The 23772-nt window shown below is 41.1% G+C and overlaps 1 protein-coding gene across 1 annotated transcript; it reads right to left on the reverse strand.

Moving 5' to 3' along the window:
* Positions 1-17479: 17479 nt before the first annotated feature.
* LOC125896999 (potassium voltage-gated channel subfamily F member 1-like) lies at positions 17480-19673 on the reverse strand. Its single transcript, XM_049590013.1, has one exon. It carries the CDS (start codon positions 19436-19438, stop codon positions 17942-17944), a length of 1497 nt encoding a protein of 498 aa, XP_049445970.1. The 5' UTR covers positions 19439-19673; the 3' UTR covers positions 17480-17941.
* Positions 19674-23772: the final 4099 nt, after the last annotated feature.

The raw sequence follows: 23772 nt of genomic DNA on the forward strand, positions 1-23772 counted from the left end.
CCATTACTCTTACCCTAACCTTAACTGCCTCTCTTTTAATGCAATGTGTCCTAAAATGTGGACATTAGTTAGCATTTTGGCATGTCCGGATCCCTCGTCTTGAAGTCAATGGGTTTTTTTGTCAGATGCCCGAAACAATGTGTCTGTGGCTCAGAAGTAGAATGGGTTGTCCACTAATTGGAAGATTGGCGTTTCGATTCCTGGCTCCTCCATACTACATGTCAGTGTATCCTTGGGCAAGATACTAAACCACAAATTGCTACCAATTGCTGTTCGATTGGTGTGTGAGGGCCTGTGAATAGTTGCTGAGTAGCAGGTGCACGTACGGTATGGGGTGTGTGTGAATGGGTGATCGTGACAGGTAATACAAAAGCACTTTAAGTGGTTGGAAGACTAGAAAGGTGCCATACAAGTCCAGTCCATTTACCATTTACACAGCTTTAGAGCTTTTCACATTTGGTTCTGCAGCATAAAATACATCAGTAAATGCCCCACTCATGAATTCTGAAGCTTTAAAGTGTCTTAAAAAAGGCATTTGCTAACAAGTGGTTAAATTAGATTACAGAACTTTATCATGCTGAACACGGCTTTACAACCTTGTTGTGGGGGTGACTGTAGTGTATTTGTTAATAGTTAAACATTAGCTTTTTATTTATGCTGATTGCATTTATGCTTTAAAAATCATATGTTGTGTATTTGTGAAGATTATCTTGCTGAGCTCAGCTTGCCCTCTGAGGCAAATTGTGATTTCTGGTATTGGGCTTTATAAATAAAATTGAATTGAATTGTTAATTTCTGTCGGACTCCAAAAAAAAAAAAAAAAAAAAAGTCATTTCTGTAGCACTCTATTTTACTGCCATTACCTACCTAGTGTGCCACATTTCTTACATGCTGCTGTTTTCAAAGCAAAAGCCTTGATTTAGAGCTCATGACTCAAAAGTGAGTTTTATTTTCATGGTAGCAATCGATCTTTTTAATGGATGGATGACGTATTTTTGAATAAAACTTCAAGTGTCACATCAGCCACAGGCAGAGCCCTAAGGCTGCAAATTACAATAATGCAATGCTGTCACAATTTGACATATGGAAAATGCATGTTTGAGTCATTCTTTGACAGAGACATATCTTCTGTCCCAGAGAAGCTATAAATCTGATGGCACCCTCACTAAATATTGTTTTTATGACCTGCAGCCCTAATCGTAATCATTAGAGTAAGCCACTGCAGGACAAGGATGTTCCACTTCATAAAACATTATTGTCTCAGGATGAGATAATCAGCAGTGGCAAGTGTATCGGTGAGCAGGTCAGATCAATCACTAAGGCTTTGGTCTCCCAAGGCCAATTTCCTTAATTAGATGTCCATACATTTATCAGCAGAAGTGACACAGGGACACTACAACATGGCTGATGCAGTGAAATTTGCCCTTTGTAAGCCTTTTTTTTTTTGAAGCGTTGACCATCAGTGAAAGGAAGGACATGAACTAAGTGACTGAGAAGGAAGAAATACGAACTTGTACCAGACCTTAAGCAGACCCAGTTGTATCTCTTTATTATGCAGGCAGTGGTCCACAGGAGAGCCGTTTATTTCTTTTATGTGTAGTTGTTTATAACCTTCTAATTAAATTCATTTTCTAAAAAAGCCATGCAACCGATGGATTGATTTTTAAATAAACCGAGGCAACTTTAACAAGCTTTGGCTTTGAACAAGTTATTTGAAGCCGTCCGTGGACACGCAGCCTTTAAAGCCCAAGTTCATCTGGAGACTGGGCTCGGCAGAAATGCGAGGGGTGTTATTTCAGACTGCTGGGGCTTGATCAAAGCAGTCAGCACAACATTAGAGTGTGAAGCGGTGCAACACAAAACACACCACCGTTAAATGAAGATTCAAACGAGGCAACAACATAGGAAATCACAGGGTAATAACATAAATAGCTACATCAGGATTCTGACTTTTAATTTCCATATTTATGTTTGCCAAATGAGCGTTCGCTGTACACTGGGGGGACTCAGCCTAAAAAAATAATAGGGGGATGTAAAGAAGGGATTTCACATTATTTTCTAGCCTTCAGCAAACTTGAATCAAACAAAGCCTGAAGGACATAGTGCTACCTCGCACTTGTGACCTTCACAGCCAGCTGAATCTTTTTTTTTTTTTTTTGTCATTGATAGTTTGAATTTAACTTTGACTTTTAAAGGAATATTTTAAAAGCTTGAGTTAAATCAGATGATCCCTAAAACTCTAAGGTCTTTATATCAAGTGCAAAGCTGGAATAAGAATGTGATTAGCCTAGCTTAGTATAAAGGAAGGCAGCAGGGGAAAACAGCTAGCCCTATTGTTAGTTTTACCTTTCTGTGTATGGAAAAAAATAAAAATGTGCTTAAGGCCTTTTGTGTAGGATTTGGTGGCATCTGGCACTGAGGTTGCAGATTGCAACCCACTGAAACTTTTTCCACGTGCCAAGCATGTGAGCATGGTCTCACTCTAAAGTTGTCGAAATCCAGCACTTGGGCAGTGACTTACGGCAGAAACCAATGAAAAAAGGCATCCTTTAACGTTGGCATGATACGCGGCAAGTGGCCATTATAGTGTAACGTCGCCTGGCAGTGTCAGGGGGAAATGCAGCAGGACAAGGACGAAAGTTAAGGCAGTGAAAGTCCGAGTGAGGCCAGTAGGAAGGGTGGTTGATGGGTCCAACAAACACCAACTTTCACCCGAGAGAGTGATGTTCACATCCCGTAAGATTCCCTGTTCTTTTTTCCTAAACCTATCCACGTGCCATTGTTGTCTAAACCTAACCACATGTTTTTGTTGCCTAAACCTAAGCAAGTGTTGTTGCTGGCTAAACCTAACCACGTGCTTTTGTTGCCTAAACCTAACCACATGCTTTTGTTGCCTAAACCTAACCACATGCTTTTGTTGCCTAAACCTAACCACATGCTTTTGTTGCCTAAACCTAACCACGTGTTTTTGGTGCCTAAACCTAACCATGTGTTTTTGGTGCCTAACCCTAAGCAAGTGTTTTTGTTGCCTAAACCTAACCATGTGTTTTTGTTGCCTAAACCTAACCATGTGTTTTTGTTGCCAGTGTTTGACCACCACTGTAAAAGTCCTGTCTATAGAACTGCTGTCAGGACACCTCAAACTACAAACAAGGTCAGTAATGATTCTTTCTATTATACATTTTTGATCCATGGTGGTTTTATATTTGTAAAACTTTATTCAGGCCGAGAAAACAATTTAAAAATTGTAACGTAATTTCAATGTAAAGTCTATGAGCCGAATGAGAACTCACGGGTGGGGCCAGCAGGGGAAACACTGACTGCACATATTCAATTGGCTGCATACCACGTTAGAAAACTCCAGAAGCTACAAACTTTTGTGTATGTGCCAAGCAAGAAGTTCCACAACACTGAGAAGACGACAACTTGGCGTCAAGTAGTTATTAATATAAATCTATGAAGAGTACCTGCTCTGCATGTAGATATAAACGGTTTATTCAGGTAATAAAAACACATTTATTGTTAGATTCAGGGGATTATAAACTGATGAAAACATTGTTATTAATATTATATTTCATCTCTGCCATTAGCCATTTGCCATTCGGCCTTTAATTAATCACCTTTAGATGTGCTAGGGCAAATTTTTAGCTTTGCATGAAGCCAGTCAAATGTTTCCCCGCTGCCGGTATGCTAAGTTAAGCTAATCGCCCAGCAGACTCTAGTTTCATATTTACCATACACACATGAGAGTGATTTGAACTTCAAACTTACATACTGTAAGTGATATCTGTAAAACGCACAGGCCATGCTTACCACCGCCTGGTCTCTGATAAGTTACACAGCTGTATTCTACTGTTAGGTTTTCACTCTCAGCTACTGAGTTAAAGTCACTTTGATTCAATGTTGTAAGATAACAAAACATGAAAACAAATTAATCCTTTTTATATGCACTTTGGTGTAGAACTAAGTTCCAAAGTGGAATATATAGGCCGAGCAAGCATTTAATTGCTTGTTGCACTGGAGTCCACTGTGGAGGCCGATCACTGATGCCCTGATCATAGATTAAACTAATATATTAAGTTCATAAACATGTTTATTGCTCTCTTTGCTTTACTATATAACACATAACTTGCCTTTGAGACACACACACACACACACACACACACACACACACACACACACACTGAGGTTGTCCTCAGAGCAGCAGAGGACTGGTAGAGGGCAGGTACGTCAGTAAGCGTATTAAGCGGAAGCTACCACAGATGTTTTCAGTGAGTTAAGGCCACAACACCTCGTCGAGGCTCAGCATTAAACTGCGATGGCCCACAGCCACCCGGTCTCTATTTCACATAAAAGGCACCGTTAAAAACTGCCTCCGATAACAGCCTGAAAAAATGAGGCCATAAGTTGTCTGCCAGATCTCAAGGCTCTGAGCTCATGCTGAGACTAAAAGCAGTACTGAACTCTCTTTCTCTTCTGTATTCTTACAGGTGAATGGTTTCCTGCACACTGATAAATTTAAAAGATTATTATGGCTACTGAGGCCATACTTTGGGAACATTTATCACAGTTTTGTACATATCTCTTTATTCTCATCCAAAGAAAAGATAAAAGGTAATGAACTACAACAGTAATCCATTAGGATACTCACTGGGGGTGGGCACTATATTGATATGAATAAAACCATCAATCAAACCTGCCCTGTTTAGTTCGGTTCAATCAAATTCAAGTTCATTTGCCCCCTAAGCGCAGTTCGTTTGGGCAGGTGTGAACACAGTGATCACACTTAGGTGTGCACCAAAACAACCAGACCGAGACCTTTTTGAAGAGGTGGTCTCTGTCAGGTTACAAACTCTGGTGCGGTTCGTTTGTGGTGAGAACGTGTTCCGACCTGGATCTGAACCAACTGCAGTTGCATGACACATTGTTTGGGTTAAACATGAGCATGTTACAGTCCTGGAGGATTATTAATGTGCACCTCCTCTTGTACTGCCGTAGTATGCGCTGTCTGTGTACGTTACACTTCACTAAACATGGCAGAATAAGTTTTGTGGCGTGAAAAAACAACAGAATGAGACGACTGAAATCTTTTGCTGAAGTATGAATTGAAAACAAAGTGCTCCTCTCCAGGCGACACTCTTCAAAAGTTTCACACGCTCATCCATAAAACAGGCTTCAGGCATCCATTTGTACCAACCATGTCAGCAAAGCCTGTCAGGAAGGGGGCTAAATAATGCTTCAAATTCAGGCTGATTTTTCTGAGGGAACAACTGGCATGGCCATTTTCAAACGGATCCCCTCAGCTTTCACCTCAAGATATCTGAATGAAAATGGGTTCTATGGGTACCCACAAGTCTTCCCTAAACTTGAGAGGGCTTGCTCCCAGTAAATGTTTTGTTCTTGACAATCAATGTACCCTTTCACATTAAAACACTGATTGGTGTGGAACTCAAAATGTTAACTATAGTAGTGTTAGTATTAGCCAACACATTCCCACTCCCACCTTGTCACATATTGATGTTTTTCACATCCTTTCCATGTGCATATATGATGTGAAAGGTACCCTGGGTTCGTTGGTTGTTGACGTTCTGGGACACACTGTCCAGTTCTGCCTGTTACATGCACAGCATTGCCAGGTGGCAAATGTAGGATTATCGTACCAGAGACTCAAAATTATTGTATTTTGAGGAAAATTATCGTACATCCGTCATAGCCAAAATAACAAGCCTACTGATGCGCTATAGGCAAATATAGTCACTCTAGTGTTTACTATTTTTTTTCATTTTCCTTGCTTCTGTTTTTCCTCTTCTTCTTCTTCTTCTGTTTTGAATCTCATTCTCGCTCGACTTCCTGACGGGTCCTAGTGCCTCGTGGGGCGGGCACAGCTGACCATTCAGCCAATTGTGCTCGTTGTTCTGAGACAAACGTCACCTGTATCTCACGCTAAGCAAAGCGCGATTGGCTGGAAACATGTCACATGGGAACAGATGCCTTCAGGATTCACAACAAAATTCTGGCATACTGATTACAACCACACATTCACGAAATGGTCAAATTATTGTACATTTGGCCTTTTTTGGGATTATTGATTGTACATCGTACAGAGGGCCAAATTATCATACAAATACGATAATTATCGTACACCTGGCAACACTGTACATACATTGTCTTCTTTCAGAATACACTCCTGTTTTCACAGGAAATTTAACGTTTAGCCTACATACAGTCTCTTTCAAAATAAATACCTACATCGGTACAACACCACAAATTGACGTTTTTTTTTCTTTCAACAAACACACATGATTAGGGCACTGTTAAACTATAACGGCAACCGGCTGCATACCACGCAGACGTTTCTGTTGGTTTCTGAAGTTGCAACTCATTGCCCAAGCGCAGGATTTCAACGGGCTCTATTAGTCTGCTGTAGACTTAAGATGGACGACATGCAAAGTGTATCGCCCCCTAGTGGCTGTCTGCAGTATAGGCCATAAACCCCGCCCCTCCACATCAAATTAATTTGAATTCATTAATTTTTTTAATTTTTTGCCTCACAGCAAGAGGGTTTCTGTTTCAAACCCCAGGGTGGGGGAGCCCTTCTGCGTGGAGTTTGCGTGTTGTCCCCGTGTCAGCGTGGGTTTTTTCCGTCTTCCCACAGTCCAAAGACATGCAGGTTAATTGGTGACTCTAAATTGTCCGTAGGTGTGAATGTGAGTGTGAATGGCTGTCCGTCTCTATGTGTCAGCCCTGTGATAGTCTGGCGACCTGTCCAGGGTGTTCCCAGAATGCCTGAAATTCAGTTATGGCTTTTGGTTTTTGCGTGCCAACCCAAGACTTTCAGTGGGATACTGTTGCTTGTTGCCCAGCCCTAATTCTCACTGCTGATTTACACACATACACTCACACAGTACACTCATAACTATCACTCAGTATTCTTCTCCTTCCTGCAGCTGTCTTCGAACAGAAGCTGTGTTTGCAAACTCTCATTCAACTCTCTCTGCAGAAGCAAAAGCTTTGCATCAGACCACATCTCCGTTAGTCCCTCTGACAAAAAAGAACCGGCTCACTGGTGAAAACTCTTTTACAGGCAAATCACTTTCCTCATATTGCATCTGCAGTTACATTTTCCTTTCCATTTTTATGAGCCCAGGGTAATGTACCAGCAAACAGCAGCTGGCTGCTTCATCCTCACCGGTCAGTGTTGTAGTTGCAGATGCACCATTGTATTGATTTTATTGTTTAACACTTTACACTGACATCTTGAAAGGCTTTGGCAGCTGCAGTGCAGAACAGTGTGCATTTGAAATTATACACTTCAGGGCAGAGGCTCCACTTTTCAGTTGAAACTGTATTTCGTTCTGCAGGTTTCATGAATTTTCCGATACAAACCCGCAGTGCAGACCTGATGATTTTGCAAGAGAACACTCAGCAAGATAAAAAGAAATGGATGAAGTGATAAGGTTAGTAGAAAAAGAAGATATGGAAATCATTCCGCAGACAGGTAGAGTGGTTTCAGTGTGTCATCCTTTTCTGCTATTTTGCAGAAGGTCATATTTAATCTATGTAATTATTGTCATGCAATTTTATGCTGCTCTCCGCCTGATTCAGAGTGCTCCAAGGTACGCCTACACAGTGTTTTTAACATTCCTGTTTTTAAAAAAAAAAAAAAAAAAAAAAATTAAACTCATTCGCTCCTGAAATGTGTTTTTCCTCTTCTTTTGAATCTGACATCAGGGGAATTACCTTTTCCCTCTCCTGCAGCTGAAAATATCTCTCCGATGGAGATGGTGCTCGGAGGGGTGGTGCTGTTAAGCCATAACATTATGCACACACACACATTCCTATTCAAATGAATGTGTTTGACCATCTTCTGCAGGATGTGAATCCATTAAAAGATTCCATTTGTACCGTTCGAGGGGAGACATTATCTGCTTTAGTGTGGTCTTGAGAGCAATATCTTATCAATGATGTGTTTGAATGCATCATGTGTTTTGTTTTTCTATTCTTTTTGTTTGTCTCTCCTTTTCTTTTCTCTTATTCGAAACATATGTTCTTAGTCTTATGTCTCCGCTGTATCTCATATGTCAGTGTACCACTTTGTTTAAAGGTCCAGTGTGTAGGATTTAGGGGGGATGTGGAATATAATATGATAAGTATGTTTTCTTTTGTGAATAATGACCTGAAAATAAGAATTGTTGTGTTTTAGTTACCTTAGAATGAGTCATTTATGGCGACACAGGGAGCAGGTCCTCATCCACAGAGGTCACCTTTTTGCACCGCCGTGTTTCTACAGTAACCCAGAACGGACAAACCAAACACTGACTCTATAGAGCGGTTCAGGTTTTCACGTCAGCAGCTGTCGGAAAAACATTTTTCACGAGAAGCTGCTTTTTTCAGTGTTTTTGCTTGATTAAATCACCATGTCTGTTTGTTTTGGAGAACAAGAGACCTCTGCGGATAATTTGGCGCCTGTTAAAAACCTCCCGTCTGGATTTTAAGTTACCTGAGAAAAAAGGTGAGCACACATTTGCAGGTGCTGGGCTACTGGCCCGTCTCCAAAGAGCTGAGGAGCATAGGAGAAACACTCATTTGTGAGGTGAAACTGTTTTATTCAGTGTTTTTAATCACCTGGTCTGTTTGTTTTGGAGAGGAGGAGACCTGTGCAGATAATTCTGCTCCTGGTAGAAACCTTAGACTGTAAAAATAATAACTGTAGCTACCACGACATCACCCACTGGTTTGTAGACTACTGTTTGTAAGCCTTTCATTCAGCATTTCAGTGGTCGCCATCTTGTTTTTTTGGTTTTCGGAGCCAAATGCGACCCTGTTTGTAGGCGTAAGGCTGGCGTTGTGGAGGACTGAAGGGTGGATCTGACTGAGCGGCTGAGGACAGTATCAGCAGACAGCCTGTCACTCAAAGCGGCCCCCTCTTAATTATGTGTAACTTAGTTAAATGGGGAGGGAAACTGGCTATAGAGACCAAAATATTTTTTCGTACAAGGCTGTAAACATGTTAATTTCTGCTGTAAAGATGGGCATTTTAACATGGGGGTCTATGAGGACTGACTCGCTTCTGGAGCCAGCCTCAAGTGGCCATTTAAAGAACTGCAGTTTTTGGAAATTCTTTACTGGTTTCTTTTTCAATCCCAGAGGTTGCCACTTGGTAAAAACCTCCTGAACAATAAACACTGATGGAATTGACCCTTCCCAAATCCCTCCCCCAAACACAGACTAGCCAATCATAACAGAGCACTGGGCCAGCTCAGACCAGGGTCCTGTGCTCCATTGACTCTAATGCAGTCGTTTCGGATTTCCTTCATTTTCAGGCTGGTTTTGTGGATTTGGAGCTAAATGTTGTGCCTGGGGCACGTTGTGTATTAATGATACTCGTTACCTGGAGAGGTTGGAAAAAGATATACGTTTCTTCCCTGTTCCAAAACCAAAATCAAACCCTGAAAAGTGTTGGGTTAGCTAGCTAGCTACTGAAGATATAGCTTACTGAATGTGTACACATGCTGCTTTTGCTTTTTAATGATTATAACAGTGAAACAAAGACCGACCCTGCTGTACAGCAACCAGTGAAGGGAAGCAGGGAAACTTGCAGTGAACATGCAAATGAACGTTGTTTGATTTCCCCCGGAGATCCCTGCCAGTCCAGCAGCGTTCATCTGCACACACTGTGATGCCACACAGCTGGTTCAATATCAGCAAAGTTTCCCTTTATATTCATTGTCTTGTGTGGCGATCAGCAGTGATGTGGTGGTTCACTTTTACACTGTGATCTGTGGCCTATAGTTCGGCTTTAGCTTCTAACTATCTTTGTCTTTTTAACCTGTTGTTGCTGCTGAGTCAGTTTCACATCCTGGATATATCCTTCAAACACAGACTGTAGACCCCTCTGTCTGCTTCTCTCTGGAATCACTCTTTCATTTTTCCATAAATTTGATAATATGTCTTCAGGGAGTGCAGTTAGTTACAGTGTGGGCTCCATGCTTACTCCGACAGCTTGTTGGACCATCACAAAGGGGCGGGGCTTAGCAAAAGGTAAATTCTTACTAGGAGAAGTTTCAGCTGGTTGCAATCTGCAATCCTTTCCAGATGCCACTAAATCCCCCTAAATCTTACACAGTGTTTCTTTGAAAGTAATACCAAATTTAATGACTGAAACTCCTAGGTGTGGTGCAGATTTAAACTGAAAAGGACTGTGTAGGGACATAGATGCACAACATAACAAGCTGGAGTTTGTATTGAATTTCTATTTGTCTGTGCTGTTTGTTTCCTACAGGGATTTCACTATTTTTAGACGTGAGAAGAAGAAGATCCCTGACCTAAAGGTCGATGGAAAGGGGAACTGGGAGAGGCAAGAGGGGTCTCTGTGAGTCCGTGCTGTCATCAAAATGGTTTGGTGTAACCGAAAACCAATATGCCAGTACGTCACCAGAAAACAATTGGCACTTGGAGTCAGCTGGACGAGACATGTGAGGTTCAGGGATCATTTTTATTCCCTAAAACACTCATGATTGTGCTCATTAATTTACTGTACAGTGTTGTGTTCAGAGTCTCCGGGTCTCTCCGTTTATTTACAGCATCCCCCCCCCCCCCCCCACCCCCCCACCCCAAGCAGGATCCAGGATTTAACACTAGATTTAATGAAATATTAAAGTGTGATACTGAAACAAACATAATATCCTATAGACTTGTTAATTATTCTTCACCCTCGCTGCGTCTCGCTTAGCCGTGGAATAAAAGCAACATAATGTAAACACTACTACAACAAAAATAGAAAAGCAATTTAATCACCAGCTGGAAAATTTGAAGAACTTCCCTGAAACACACACCTACACAGATTGTGATCCTTTTCGTCTGTTTGGAGGATTTAGACAAATCTGTGCTGCACATACACATGCATCAGACATCTTTGTATTCAAAGGCGTATGAGTCAAGTAAACACTTTGCCCACCACATCTTCAGAGATGCTGGGAAAAAAAACAGATGCATCTTCACTCTAAAACCCCGTCTCAGGACATAACGACCACAAGCATAGAAGTATGTATTGATTTAGCAGCTGCAACAATTCTCACAACAATGGTTAGGTTTTTCGAAGGGATAATGATCAGGAATACCTCTCATCTTAAACACCCACTGAATGCTGCAGATGACCAACGTGTGGGTGTAAAAATTAGTGATTAGCCAGCAGATCGCAGCAGGTCACAGCAGAGTAGATCGCACATGGCCGTGGGTATATGGGTGAAGAAGTGCGTGTGTGTGTGTGTGTGTGTGCAATTATTTGTGTGCACTTGTAGGTAGGCGGTTGAGAGGAGGGGGGGAATGTTTGTACATGCCAGCGTGTGCTTGTAAATCTAAATTTGAACCTGAAGTCGCATGTGTATTTGCATGTGCGTCTGCTGGAGGAACATTGTTCCGTTACACAATACACGCCTTTGACATTCCAGCTCCACCTGTCAGTGTGTACAAAGACCTTTCTCCCCCAAGGCTTTGACATGTGTGAATCTGCTGCTGGCCAGGAGAGATAGCAGAGGGTCCTGTATAGGACATGTGTGGGCGGACAGCGTGCGGAGTCCTGCCTGACCTCCTTCGTGATCTTTCTTTCAGGCTGCATAACTTAGAGTGGAGCTCGGTGGAAAACATCACTGAAGAGGTAGCTCACACTGAATAGATGCTCTCGCACTAATCAAACACGCTGGCGTCTTGTCTCCAATGATTGATGCAGCCACCCTGTTAGTAAAGCAGCAGTAAGATGCATCACCCTTCTTTATGCCATTAAAATGTGATGTAGTGATCACATGGCTTCAAATTTACTATTCTGACATTTACGCTAAGGCCCCCCATCAGGTCAGATACCATAAAACTTCAATTAAACACCCAGTCTCTCTACTAGCCTGGTGTAGCGACACATTTTGACAAACAAAGGCCTGTCTCAATTAGGCGCCTGAGACATGCACTATGAAGCCAGGTCACTTTACCCAGGATATCTTTTTGTTATCTGGTCTGACTAACCCTAACATTGGCTGTCTGGATAACTGGTACTAGAAAGCTGGTTATCAGTTCAATCAGCTGTGGGTTTCCCTATCCAGCTAGCGTGTTCATGTGAAAGAAGCGGGGGTGTTAATTATGAGCATCATCAGAACAATGACTGAAGTAGGCTGCTTCATATCATATGACACGAAACAGTACCAAAAGTCTGTGACTGCGAGACAGTAAATTCAGTGATGTGATGATATAAATTATACTCTGTAATTTTACAACAGACAATGTAGAAATATGGAAAATACTATCCAAAAATACAACTTTGGCTAAGACTTAAATTACGTGCATGTATCACTAGGCTGTATGTGACATTTTTTTGCCTTTTAGTTGGATGATGATGAAACTACTCTGAATATGTCTCATAAAACACAAAGTGAAAGCCACAGTGTAGGAATTTCTCCCATCTAATGTTGAAATGACAGGCAGGCCAATCACAGCGTCCCTTTTAAAACCTCTCTCCTTCAGCAGCTCTCTCCACCTGGGAAAGGCTACCGCGATGTTGACCCTCGTTTTTTGGATTCGCCGGTCACATTGCCTTTTTGATTCCCTTTTGCGCTTTCTTGGCGACGAGGATTCTGTCTCCTGTGATGCTGCATGTGCATGATCCTGCATTATGCTCAAAGAGTGGGACTTTGTTATGCTGCAGTAGTGCCGGGGTAGTAGCGAAGCGCCTCTTGCTCCTCTCCTTCGGCTTCTCAGTCACGCAGCGCTGGCCTGGCTCTCAACGAAAACCCCCAAGGTGGGGCTGTATGTCCCTTGCTGGTGGATGTATTTTCAAGATGGTGAAACGTTATGGAACTCCCTAAATGACTTACCCGCACAATGTACAAACAAATTCGAAATTGTCCTTTTACGAGAATAAATCAGATTATTGATGGAGGTAATAATACATCAATGATGACATATTTATGAATGCAGACATCAATTTTTGCCAATAAACAACTGAAAATGTTACACAATGTCCCTTTAAGGATGGGAAAGTAGCCTCGTTAATGACTAATGAGTCTACCTGACCGAAATGTTGCATTTATAATAACAGGAGCCAATCAACAGTGTGTGGATTATTTTACTAATGAAATTTGATATTTTCCCCCAAATTTTCATTGCAGGTGTCTCATGTTATTTTGAGCTGCAGTGATGGAATCATGGTGTAAAATAGCAACACTGTCACTGCAGACTAAAACAAACCTTGCGTAAGTTAAAATCCCGCTAAAATAATGTGTTTCGTGACTTAAACAAGCTCTCGAAACAGTCTTTAAAACCAAAGGAAATAGAGCCCTGAAACAATGAATTAATTCACACCTTCGCAGGGGTGAAGGCGATTTAAATGTCGTGAATGGTCCCATTTTTTTTCTTTAATGGGTCCTTGAAAAGTCATGGAAAAGTTTTGAAATTTTGTCAGTGAAGATGTGTCAGATCCCTACTTAAGATATACTGTGCAAGATTGTCGGCAACAGTTTTTTAAAAACTCTCGTCAGTAAACGTTTAAGTGAAGCCAACCCCAGATTGACTATCATTTGGCATTCACCTCACTGTATTTGAAGTGGCTCGTGGGTGGTTCCGCGAATCTGGGGTTACCATATAGACACAGCCATCTTCTGGGCCCCATAGCATCACGTGACAGACCCAGAGGTTGTAACTCCATGGTTTGACTAACTATGTTAAATTGGCTTTAAAGCCCGGTGCACTTCCTGAGGGCTTGGTTCAAGGTTCAGGTGACAATATGGAAAGATAGTTGAGTATTTCAACCAATTAAAAAACTGAAACTGCTTGCTGAAACGATTACTTTCCTATGTCAGCCATTTATCCATTATTACTTTTAGCAAATTTTCTCTAACTATTTCAACTATTTTGCAAGCTATTAAATGCTGAGCTGCTGTTAGATAAAATAGTTGGCTGAATGCAATAGATAAATAGTTGAAATGTCCAAATATGACTGGAAACTTGCCCAGAGACCAAAACTGAAACCAAAACGATAATGTCACAATATCATCTTTCAGAAAAATCAATAAGATTTAATGACAACTGGTTTGAAATTGATTTAAATTTGGAACATGTTGAATTGCTGAAGTTGAGTCATTGAGGCTGTGGATGAATATCAGATTTTTTAAAAACAGGCTGGGAACCAGTGATGCACAGTTTGGCGAAGGTAACTGGGAAATCTTAAATGTTAGCTTCCCTCCAGCTGGAAGTTGAACCCATATCAGAGTTGAGGGCAGATATATCCATCCATCAACCACCCAAACCTTCTTCTGCATCGTCCCACTGCCAGGCTACCTGCTGCTGATAATGCCCTCCTCTTCTCCTTCATTTGCCCGATTTTTGTTGGAAACACCAAATGCCCAAACCACATATTTACATTCAAGATGCCCATTTCATAAAATCAGACTGGGCACAGGAACACGGTCCTGACATAAATCATCCCTCCAGGCTGCAGCAGGATCAAACCACTGACATCTGAGACGTGAGGTTTGAATTAAATATGTCAAATTTTAATTATAACTCCCCCACTGCGCCGGCTGAAGTAGTTTCTAAAGACTGCTCTATTTGTGCAGCAAGTTTCATGTCACTCAGACTAATGGTGTAGGAGTGGAGACCTTTCAAACTGTGAAAATTTAACCTTTAAATACAGCTCCCATTAAGCCAATTTAGAGTCCCTTTTTCAAAAACGCAGGACAGTGTGAAAACGCATCGCCCTTTCGAGTTCATCAAAATAAGAGCAGTGATGCATTAAGACAGATTTTACAGGCAGACACTCTCTAGTGATACTCTTACATCTTCTATTTATGCTGCCCTGATAATGCATGTGCTTTTGAATTAATGAAAAAAGTCCTTATTGATATTATTTATTTATAATTCCATCAGAAATCCATCTCTTTTACTCACACATGCAGGTTAGATAGCTGCACACTGGGATTTTAAAGCTTAAAGAGATAGATCGCATCTTTTTAAGTGGGATTGTTTAAGGTATTTATCCACCATCAGAATGTCCTCAGTTTGGAGAAGCAGACACGAGTACAGCCACACAATGTACTGCAGTATATTGCATATTTTAGCCACCTAAATAAAGTCCTTCCTAAAAAAATCAATATCAGTTTAAGTGTGCGCCGTATTTAGATTATTTTTACTGCTTTATACCTAACCATCAGACAGCCATTTCCGATGGGGAAATGAAACCATTATATTGCTCTCTTCAAAGCCAGACTCCATTAAGAAAATGTATTATTTAATATCGCTGAACACAGAGCTGCTGGTCTACCGCTGCCTCGACCAGTTTGTTTGTTTGTGTTATTACGTGACTTTGGTGTTTAAAAGTGTAAGTCCCTAACACATTCTCACTCTGACAGCGTCACATATTAACGTTCGGTCATGGACTATCCATGACCAAGGTACCCTGGATGCGTTGGTTGTTAACAGTCTGGGGTGCTGTGTCAAGTTCTGCCTGTTACATGTACTGTCTTCTTTCAAAATACACTTCTGTTTTCACAGGAAATTTAATGTTTACACACAGTGTCTTTCATAATAAGTCTATGGTTGTTGGATGCATCCTCCATCCGTCCTGCCCGCCCTAATCGGACTTTCGCCACCTTAACTTTTGTTGTTGTCCTGCTGCATTTCCTCCTGACCCCGCCCAGCTGCATTTTATGCCGACATGAAAGAATGACTTTTTACGCACGTGCCTGATGCCAGAAGTCACTGACTAAGCACCGGTTTTCGAGGACTACGGAGTGACACAGGGTTGAAGTCACAACAAAAACTAACTGATCAGCAAGCCAAAATTGCATTTTTTTTTTTTTTTCAGTGGGATTTGGTGGCTTCGATGACAGCATACAGGAACGGCTTCCCATCACAATGGCCTGTCTGATGCAAAGAAAAAAAACTTTCAGTGTCACCTACATTTAAAATGTTATAGACTGTTTTAGGTGGGACTTTTTTAGGAGGCTGAAATATGTTTTGCTGCTGACCCCTGTCCACAGCAGTACATTGTTTAGCTTCTATGTCTGCAATCCTGCCACTTCTCTAAACTGGGGATGTGTTGACTGACATCTACTGTATGTAAAGCCCCATTTCCACCAAACACTTTCAGTATGGTACCTTTGGAACCAAAAGTAACCCTTCAGACATGGTACCCAGACCCTAACGTTTCCACCAAACAGTACTCTTAAATGTGGGCAGGGTTGTTGTCACTCACTGCTCCATCCAGCACTCACTGTCTTTCCTCCTTTATCAGTCTGCATCTAGTTTATCGTCCACAGAACGAGGCTGCATGCCGACATTTTCAGAACATAATAGAACAGGCTGCAGTGAGAGTCTCTCTCAGGGATTTAGGAATGATGCTCCACAATGCTTTTTTTTTCTGCAAGTGAGGATTAGAATATATGCAGTTCACATAATCTAGTCAAAACTAATAAATATTTTTAAACGCTTGAAGATCCACTCATTACTAAAAGTCTGTGTCATCCAAGAGAGACAATAAAAACTAAAGTAATGGTCAAAGTTGTCACAGTAAAATTTAAGGTGTGCTGATTGATTCACATCGTCAGCTCATGCATTGAGTGACATAACAAGTTAACGTTCCACCTTTAAAGTCGCCAGCAGTTGGGCCAGTGCAAGAGGCAGCAAAACATCCTTTGATTTTATAGTTGCAGTCTACTAATAAAGCTCTCAACAGTGTGAACAGTAGTAACATGAGCCTCAAAACCAGCCACAACTCAGCCCTGAGCAGAGTGACCGTCCGCTATTGACCAATCAACAGACCGCAGTGTTCACAGCTCCACCTTTTAGTACCAGATCTGTGTGCTAGGGGGGACGGTAGGGAACGGTTCCATTAGTAACATCCACAACTTTTCACAGTGGAAACAGGAAAAATAGCTGAACTGTACCGTACTGCCCATGGAAAGGGGACTTAACACACTAACTTTGGAAAACTACCCCACTCAAAAAAATAAATCAAATCAAATCATAACTCTCCCTTTAATAATTCAACCACTGGATTATTTTTATTCAGCCTCCAGCCTGTTGCTCCTTCCCCTCGCCCATAACTTGGTGGTCAAGTTATTCCTCCGGGGGGGAGCAGAGTGGTGACGGCTGCTGCAAAATTTAAACCCATTACAGGAGCATGTCCTGCAGCCTTCTGAGGTCCCGGTGTTGATTACATGATCCTGTCTGAAACTGCAGCCCACTGACACAGACACTGCTTTCAGCAGACATATTAGCTCACGATCACACAGTCTCATTTAAAGATTAGAAACAGAAATAAACTGTTCTGATGATAAGTTGTTTTTATATTTTCTACCATCTCTGTCCTCTGGTGCACCTTTAACGTGTCCTTATAGTGACCTCAGTGGAGTTTCTGGCATTATAAGTCTCTATCAGTGTTAAATATCTGCAGCTTTTCTTGTGATGCCTGCACACCCTTCAGTGATGACTACAGTTCTCTTTTCTCCTGGAGGAGCTGCCAATCTTTATTATTATTAAAAAACACATTCATTGTGATATATATGTCTGTACAGAGGAGTACGCTACAATGCAGTCTACAGTATGAGTGTGAGGACTGGGGATGGGGGAGTTATATAAGGAGCCTACATGGGGGGAATCGGTGTTCAAACACAAGCCCTCGGCCCTCCAGGGAGTCACTGCGCAAAGGCACAGCTCATCAAGTCAATATATCACACATATGTCCCTTTAATAGCCGCGATCCCTCAAATGCATTAACGGTCCTTGGAGAGCTTTGCTGCGGTCCTGTTATCTCTACGAGGCTATTTACAATCACGTCTCCAATCACTGTGGTGGCATTAACCCCGGATTATGCAGGTTGAGTTTGGATCAGTCAGAAATTAATGATTAATTTGATGTTTTGTTCTTGATGTTGTTGTTTTCAGATGATCTTCAGTGTTTAGGAGATGAAGTATTCAGTGGCCTCGGCTGTGCTTTCAAAGCTTGTGTCCATGCTGGGGGTCTGGATCCCCGCTGCCCCCCTGGGGTCCTTCAGTAAGGGGATGTATGTGTCGCTTTGACAGGAGCGCATGTTGTCCCACACCCCTGCGCCGCAAACGTGTTTATGGGCGCCGGGCGCGGCCTTCAGCTCGCCGTCACCGGAGCGCAGCGCCATCAGCTCGATCTCATGCTTGGCAGCGGTCTCCAGCACCTGTTGCTTGTTGTAGAACAAGACGAAATTGTTGATGATGGGGTGTATAGGCAGCGCTATGGCGATCACCCCGCACAGGAAGCTGATGGCCGCGTTACAGCGACCCAAAGTGGTCTTGGGGTAGACGTCTCCATAGCCCACCGTGGTCATGGTGATGACAGCCCACCAGAAGGACTGCGGGATGCTGGTGAACAAGGTCTCCGGGTGGTTCTGCTCCATGGTGTAGCCCAGTGCGGAGAACAGGAAGACCCCGACGCCCATGTACATGAGGAGCAGTCCCAGCTCTTTGAAGCTGCTCTTCAGGGCAGATGTGAGGGTCTGGAGTCCGGAGGAATGTCGTGCCAGCTTGAAAATGCGCGCAATGCGCATTATGCGTAAAGCCTGCACCGCCTGCTGCACGTTAGCCAGCTCCATCACTCCTGTGCCGAAGGAGGTCAGAATGAGCACCACATAGAAGGGCATGATCGCCATGAAGTCGATGATGTTCATGAAAGCCAGCATGAATTTGATTTTATTCGGGGAGGAGATCAGACGCAGGATGTACTCAATAGTGAACCAGCCGATGCACACCGTCTCGATGACCTCCAGAGTTGGGTTCTCCGTGAGGTTACCCTCCGCGTCCTCCACCTGCAGGTCGGGGATGGTCCCCACGCACATCACCACGGAGGAGACGAGGATGAAGATGAAAGAAACTATAGCGATTATGTGCGCAGGCAGCGAGGACTCCGGCTTCTCCATCAGCCTCCACAGGCACATCTGGAAGCGCTGCCAGCCTGCTGCAGACGGGTCTCCCTCCCGGTCCACCAGGATAGTTCTCACTTTCTCTGCGATCTCTGCAAGTTCATCCTCCACCTCCTTCAGGTGGTATTTACAGCACTCGTCCAGGAAATCAGAGTCGATCTTCCAGAACTCCATCTCCTTCATGAAACAAATGGGACAGATGCCTCGTTTCATGTGGATCTCTCCATAATAATACAGCTCTATTATACACTTAAAGGCTTCGGGGTCTCTGTCAAAATAAAATTCTCCTGTGTCAGGGTCGTAGTCGTCACACAGTGAGGATATTTCCTCAGCAGACTTGAGTGAACAGTCCACCAGCTCTGCCAGCCGGGTGTCCGGGTAGCGATTCAACACGTCCCCATACAACACCTGTTTCACCCCGCCGATGTTGACAACAATCTCCGTCTCCTCGCTGGCTTCAGAGCCGTTGCAGTCTGCGTACCGCGTCCTCTGGATCCCCCACATTATGGTGACAACAAGTCCGCCGCAAAAACAGCCCGAGATTTTCACACAACTGTGCCGTCAAAGTCAACACAAGTCACCAGAGGCTCGTGCGCTCTGCGTAAAACCGCCTAAACCATCTAATCTCTGGGTGATAGGAGAAAATATAATGTTTGCTCAGAGGTGACTGCAACGTGAAGTCTCCTCCGATCAACACAGCCGTGTAACAGTACGCCTGTGCGCTCTGACAAAGTTGGCATTGAAGTGCGCGTAATGTCAAGTGAGCCACAATCAAACCACAAGACTTCCGGTAGACCCTTTCAAACAAAAATCCTCAGACAAATTTTTCAAATATATATTTATTTATGTTTGTTACAACACCACCAAACAACCCCTAATGGAATATGAGCCAAGTCTTTAAAAATGGTTTCGTGGCTCCAGATGACTCAAACGTTTCCATTTTTAAAATAAAATTTGAATTATAAAAATATCTTCTTCTACAATTTCACCTCATATTTGCATGTCAGACTTTTTTTTACCCGATGTTTCAGTCATGAGATATTCGAGGTAATACTCTAAGGACTGCTCGCCTTTTTGTAAATATATTTTTTGTAAATATCGTTTTTACAAATGTGTTTTTTGTAAATGTTTTTGTAATTTTTTTAAATGTAGTTTTTGTAATTGTAATTTTTTTGTAAATGTATTTTTTTTAATGTAGTTTTTGTAAATGTAATTATTTTTGTATATGTATTGTATTCCTGTGGTGTCATTTTGTACCGGTTTTGCATATAGCGACATGTGGTATCACGTGACCTGTTGAGCAAGGTGTGTCTCCTCATCTTGTTCATGTCTGATGAAGGGCTGGTGCCCAAAACGTCACGTGGTGATATGATTAAAAATTAAATATATATATATATATGATTAATATTAATTGTATTTTATTAAATGTTTTAATTTTATTTTTAAAAAAATAGCATGATGTATGTGCCTATCATTATTATTATTTTTAAAAAATGTTTAAAATGTGTTTCTATTGTTAAAATTTTGATGTTTTTTTAATTATTTCAAAACCATTATTTGTATCACTCAGCAGAACCAAATAATTATTTAGATATCATAATTAATTAATATCAATGAGAGAAATTATATCAATCATTCAAGAGTGATAAAATTATCAACAATATTGCCCGAAGATTAAAATGATATCACTCACAATATCTAAAGGAGGAAAACAGTAAGAGTAAACAAACGGAGAAAATTAAAATAAAAATATTTAAGATCCTGTAAATCAACTGTTTATGATTTAGCACACCTTATGCTTTTATTTTTAAGGCTGCCTCCGTGGTTTCCGGTCACGCGCTCTGTGTGTGCCGTTGCTTTGACGCAGCGCAGTGCAGCCAGGCGCAGCACATCATAAATCTCCGCTGCATGTAATGAATTGTGAAGTGGCAAACAGGGAAATCAGGGACTCACACTCCGCTGGGGGTTGACGGCAGCTCGCAGAGCAACAATTAGTTAAAGGTAACTGATTAACAGGCAGCGCACGAGACACCAAACTCATCCTTTTATTATCTTTTACTACAATAGGCTGTAAAATATATTTCCCACAGAGCTAGACGCATTATCCATCATCCATTTTGAATGTATTAAAGGCTATTACCGAATAATGCAGACGATAAAGACTCGGGCAAAGTAATAATCACTTAATCTGAGAGAGCATGGGCTCTATAAATATTATGATGTAATAAAACCTGCATTAAATGTCTCTTTACTGATGTCAGGTGATAATGAGGGGCCGGTGCAACACCGACTTGTGCCGTTAGTGGATCAATTACAGGAGTTTAGTGTTGTTTTTAAGCTACTTTCAAATATAAATCTGCAGAGTAAGATTTGTGACACTTTGAATTGTGAGTTGAGCTGAGCAGTTCTGCAGCAGCACACTGAATTATTGAATCATTGATTGACAGGCAGATCATTGAATATCCGAACAGTGCTTTCCCTTGTTGATTGTCTCCACCTAGTGGCGACTTCTTCATATTACAGCAGCCTGCTTCTATTTTCCTGCTCGCAAACCATGGTGCAAATCACTGAGGATAGGGATCCATTAATAAGTGATTTTGAAAAGCCAAAGCACGGTACAATAAAGTCCAGACTTGCTGGACTACACTGGAGTAAAACCTGCAATTCAGTGGCATCAAGTCAAGCTTTGGCCAAGTGTTAGTGTCTTAATTTTCACACGAACAAAAACATAAAAAAAACTTTGAAAAAGTACTGAAGAAATCTAATTGAAGCAAATTAATTTTTTTAAATGCTGCCAACTTAAAAACTTGTTTTTTATAATCCTATTTAAACAATGTTGAAAAACTAGTTGGAACAACGTGATTTTTATGAGTGATCAGCCTAAAAACTTGTGTTTATACTACCAGTTATTAAGTTAGCGCTAATAAAAACCTTTGTTTGTAGAGATAAAGCAATTATTCAACTGTGCAATATTTTTCAGTATACGACTTTATCATGCGCATAACTAGTTCTTGCGTTTAATCTTATTCTATTCTTGTTTAATAAATTGTAGACAAATGTCACACTAACAGCCTCAGCACAGTGACGATATATATTTTATTTTTAATAGTTTTATATCTTAAGTACTAGTGTTAAACACTGTAGCATAATCCACATTCTGTTATTTCATTTTTATTTTAATTTATTGCTTTATATTTACAAACTTCTACTTCATACTCTTGTTGTTGCTTCGTATAATTCTCTATTCTTTACGTCATTAATTTGTTGAGCATGATTTAATCAGAAGTTGTCATAACTCAAAAAGACTGATGCAAACTGTCGGCTTAATTTTGTTGTTGTTGGTGTTGAGCCAAAACGTTTGTTATTGGATTGTACAAGGCTACAGTGGAAGAACATCAAGTTAGGATATCTTTATTGGATCAAAAGAAGAAGTCAAAAAGAAGAAGAAGTAAAAATAAGTCATTAAAGAATTACAAAAAAAACTGACAAACTTGAGATGAAAGGGAAGTAAGTCTTCTTCTAAGGACATTTACATTTTGCAGTACTGCACATGTAAAAGTTATCAGTAGCAGTTTGTGATTACATTCATTTTAAAGCTCAAGTACAAGTTTGAGGCACTTTACATGAGTGTTTTTATTGTACACTACTTATATTTCTACTCTGCTACATTCTAAAGGTGAATATTAGACATTTTACTGTACTACAATTATGTGCTGTATAAATATGTCAGTTAGCTCCTCTTTAATCAGCTATAACAGTAAAATAGTGGTTACGCATTATTGCATCAGTAATGATAATCCAGTCCACACTGACAAGGGTTACTTTCCCTATATGACAGCCTGCTTTAGTTTCAGTGCTAACACTTCCTGCCTGCCTTCAGTCTGCATGTCCTACATTTAGTCTCTACTCTTATGTGTGATGATTTATTTCATTTGTTGTATGGATTTTGGTTCTTTTATCTGTCTGTCTAGATATCTATCTCATACTTTTGATGTACATTTTTAAAAGCACTAAAATCAATCAGACTTTATTTAAAAAGTAACACAAAGTGTTCCACACAATAAAAGCATAATAATAACAATAATAATAGCGTTTACATTTGAGGGAGTACTTTTATACTGTGTTGTTGCTGCTTTATCTTAAGTAAAGGGTCTCAACACGTCTTACACCACTGCCACTGAAAATGATAACACAACTTTTTGTCGCCTACTTTGATCTCAATGGGACAAACCAGGTTAAATATGTACTGTACCAATGTAATAATGTACTAATATAAGACATTGTTACATTGAAAAGTGTATACATTTGTTAAGTAGCTCCTCTTTACTGGGCTACACATTAAGATAACAGTTACACATTACTGCATCAGTAATAATATTCCTTTACTTTAGATACTTAACATATATTCTACTTGTAATATCATACTTGGATTGTGGTTTTTTTAATCTATCTGGCTATTTATTTAATACTTCTGATATAAATTAGCTGATTTAACCTGAGTAAAGTGTCTAAATACTTCTTCCACAACTGCCACTGATAGTTATAACACAACAGCAGCTTTTAGTAGTCTGCTTTGATTTCAGTGGGACAAACTTGGTTGAATAAAGGTTAAATTAAATGTAATTAAAGACATAAATCTGTAGTATGACACAGTGACATCATAACTTCACAGTCTCCTGTATATAAACATGACACAGTGTTCCACAGGCACATCCTTGTTACATGTGTCTCCTCCTGATGCTGCCTTCTTCTCCTCCTCCACTTGTCTTCAGCATGCTGGGTCTCTAAACTACACGGCGCACGCTGATTGGCTGAGCCGCAGCGTCGCCAAGAGCGGA

This window comes from Epinephelus fuscoguttatus, linkage group LG11, assembly GCF_011397635.1.
Source record: "Epinephelus fuscoguttatus linkage group LG11, E.fuscoguttatus.final_Chr_v1".
NCBI classification, from domain to species: Eukaryota; Metazoa; Chordata; class Actinopteri; order Perciformes; family Serranidae; genus Epinephelus; species Epinephelus fuscoguttatus.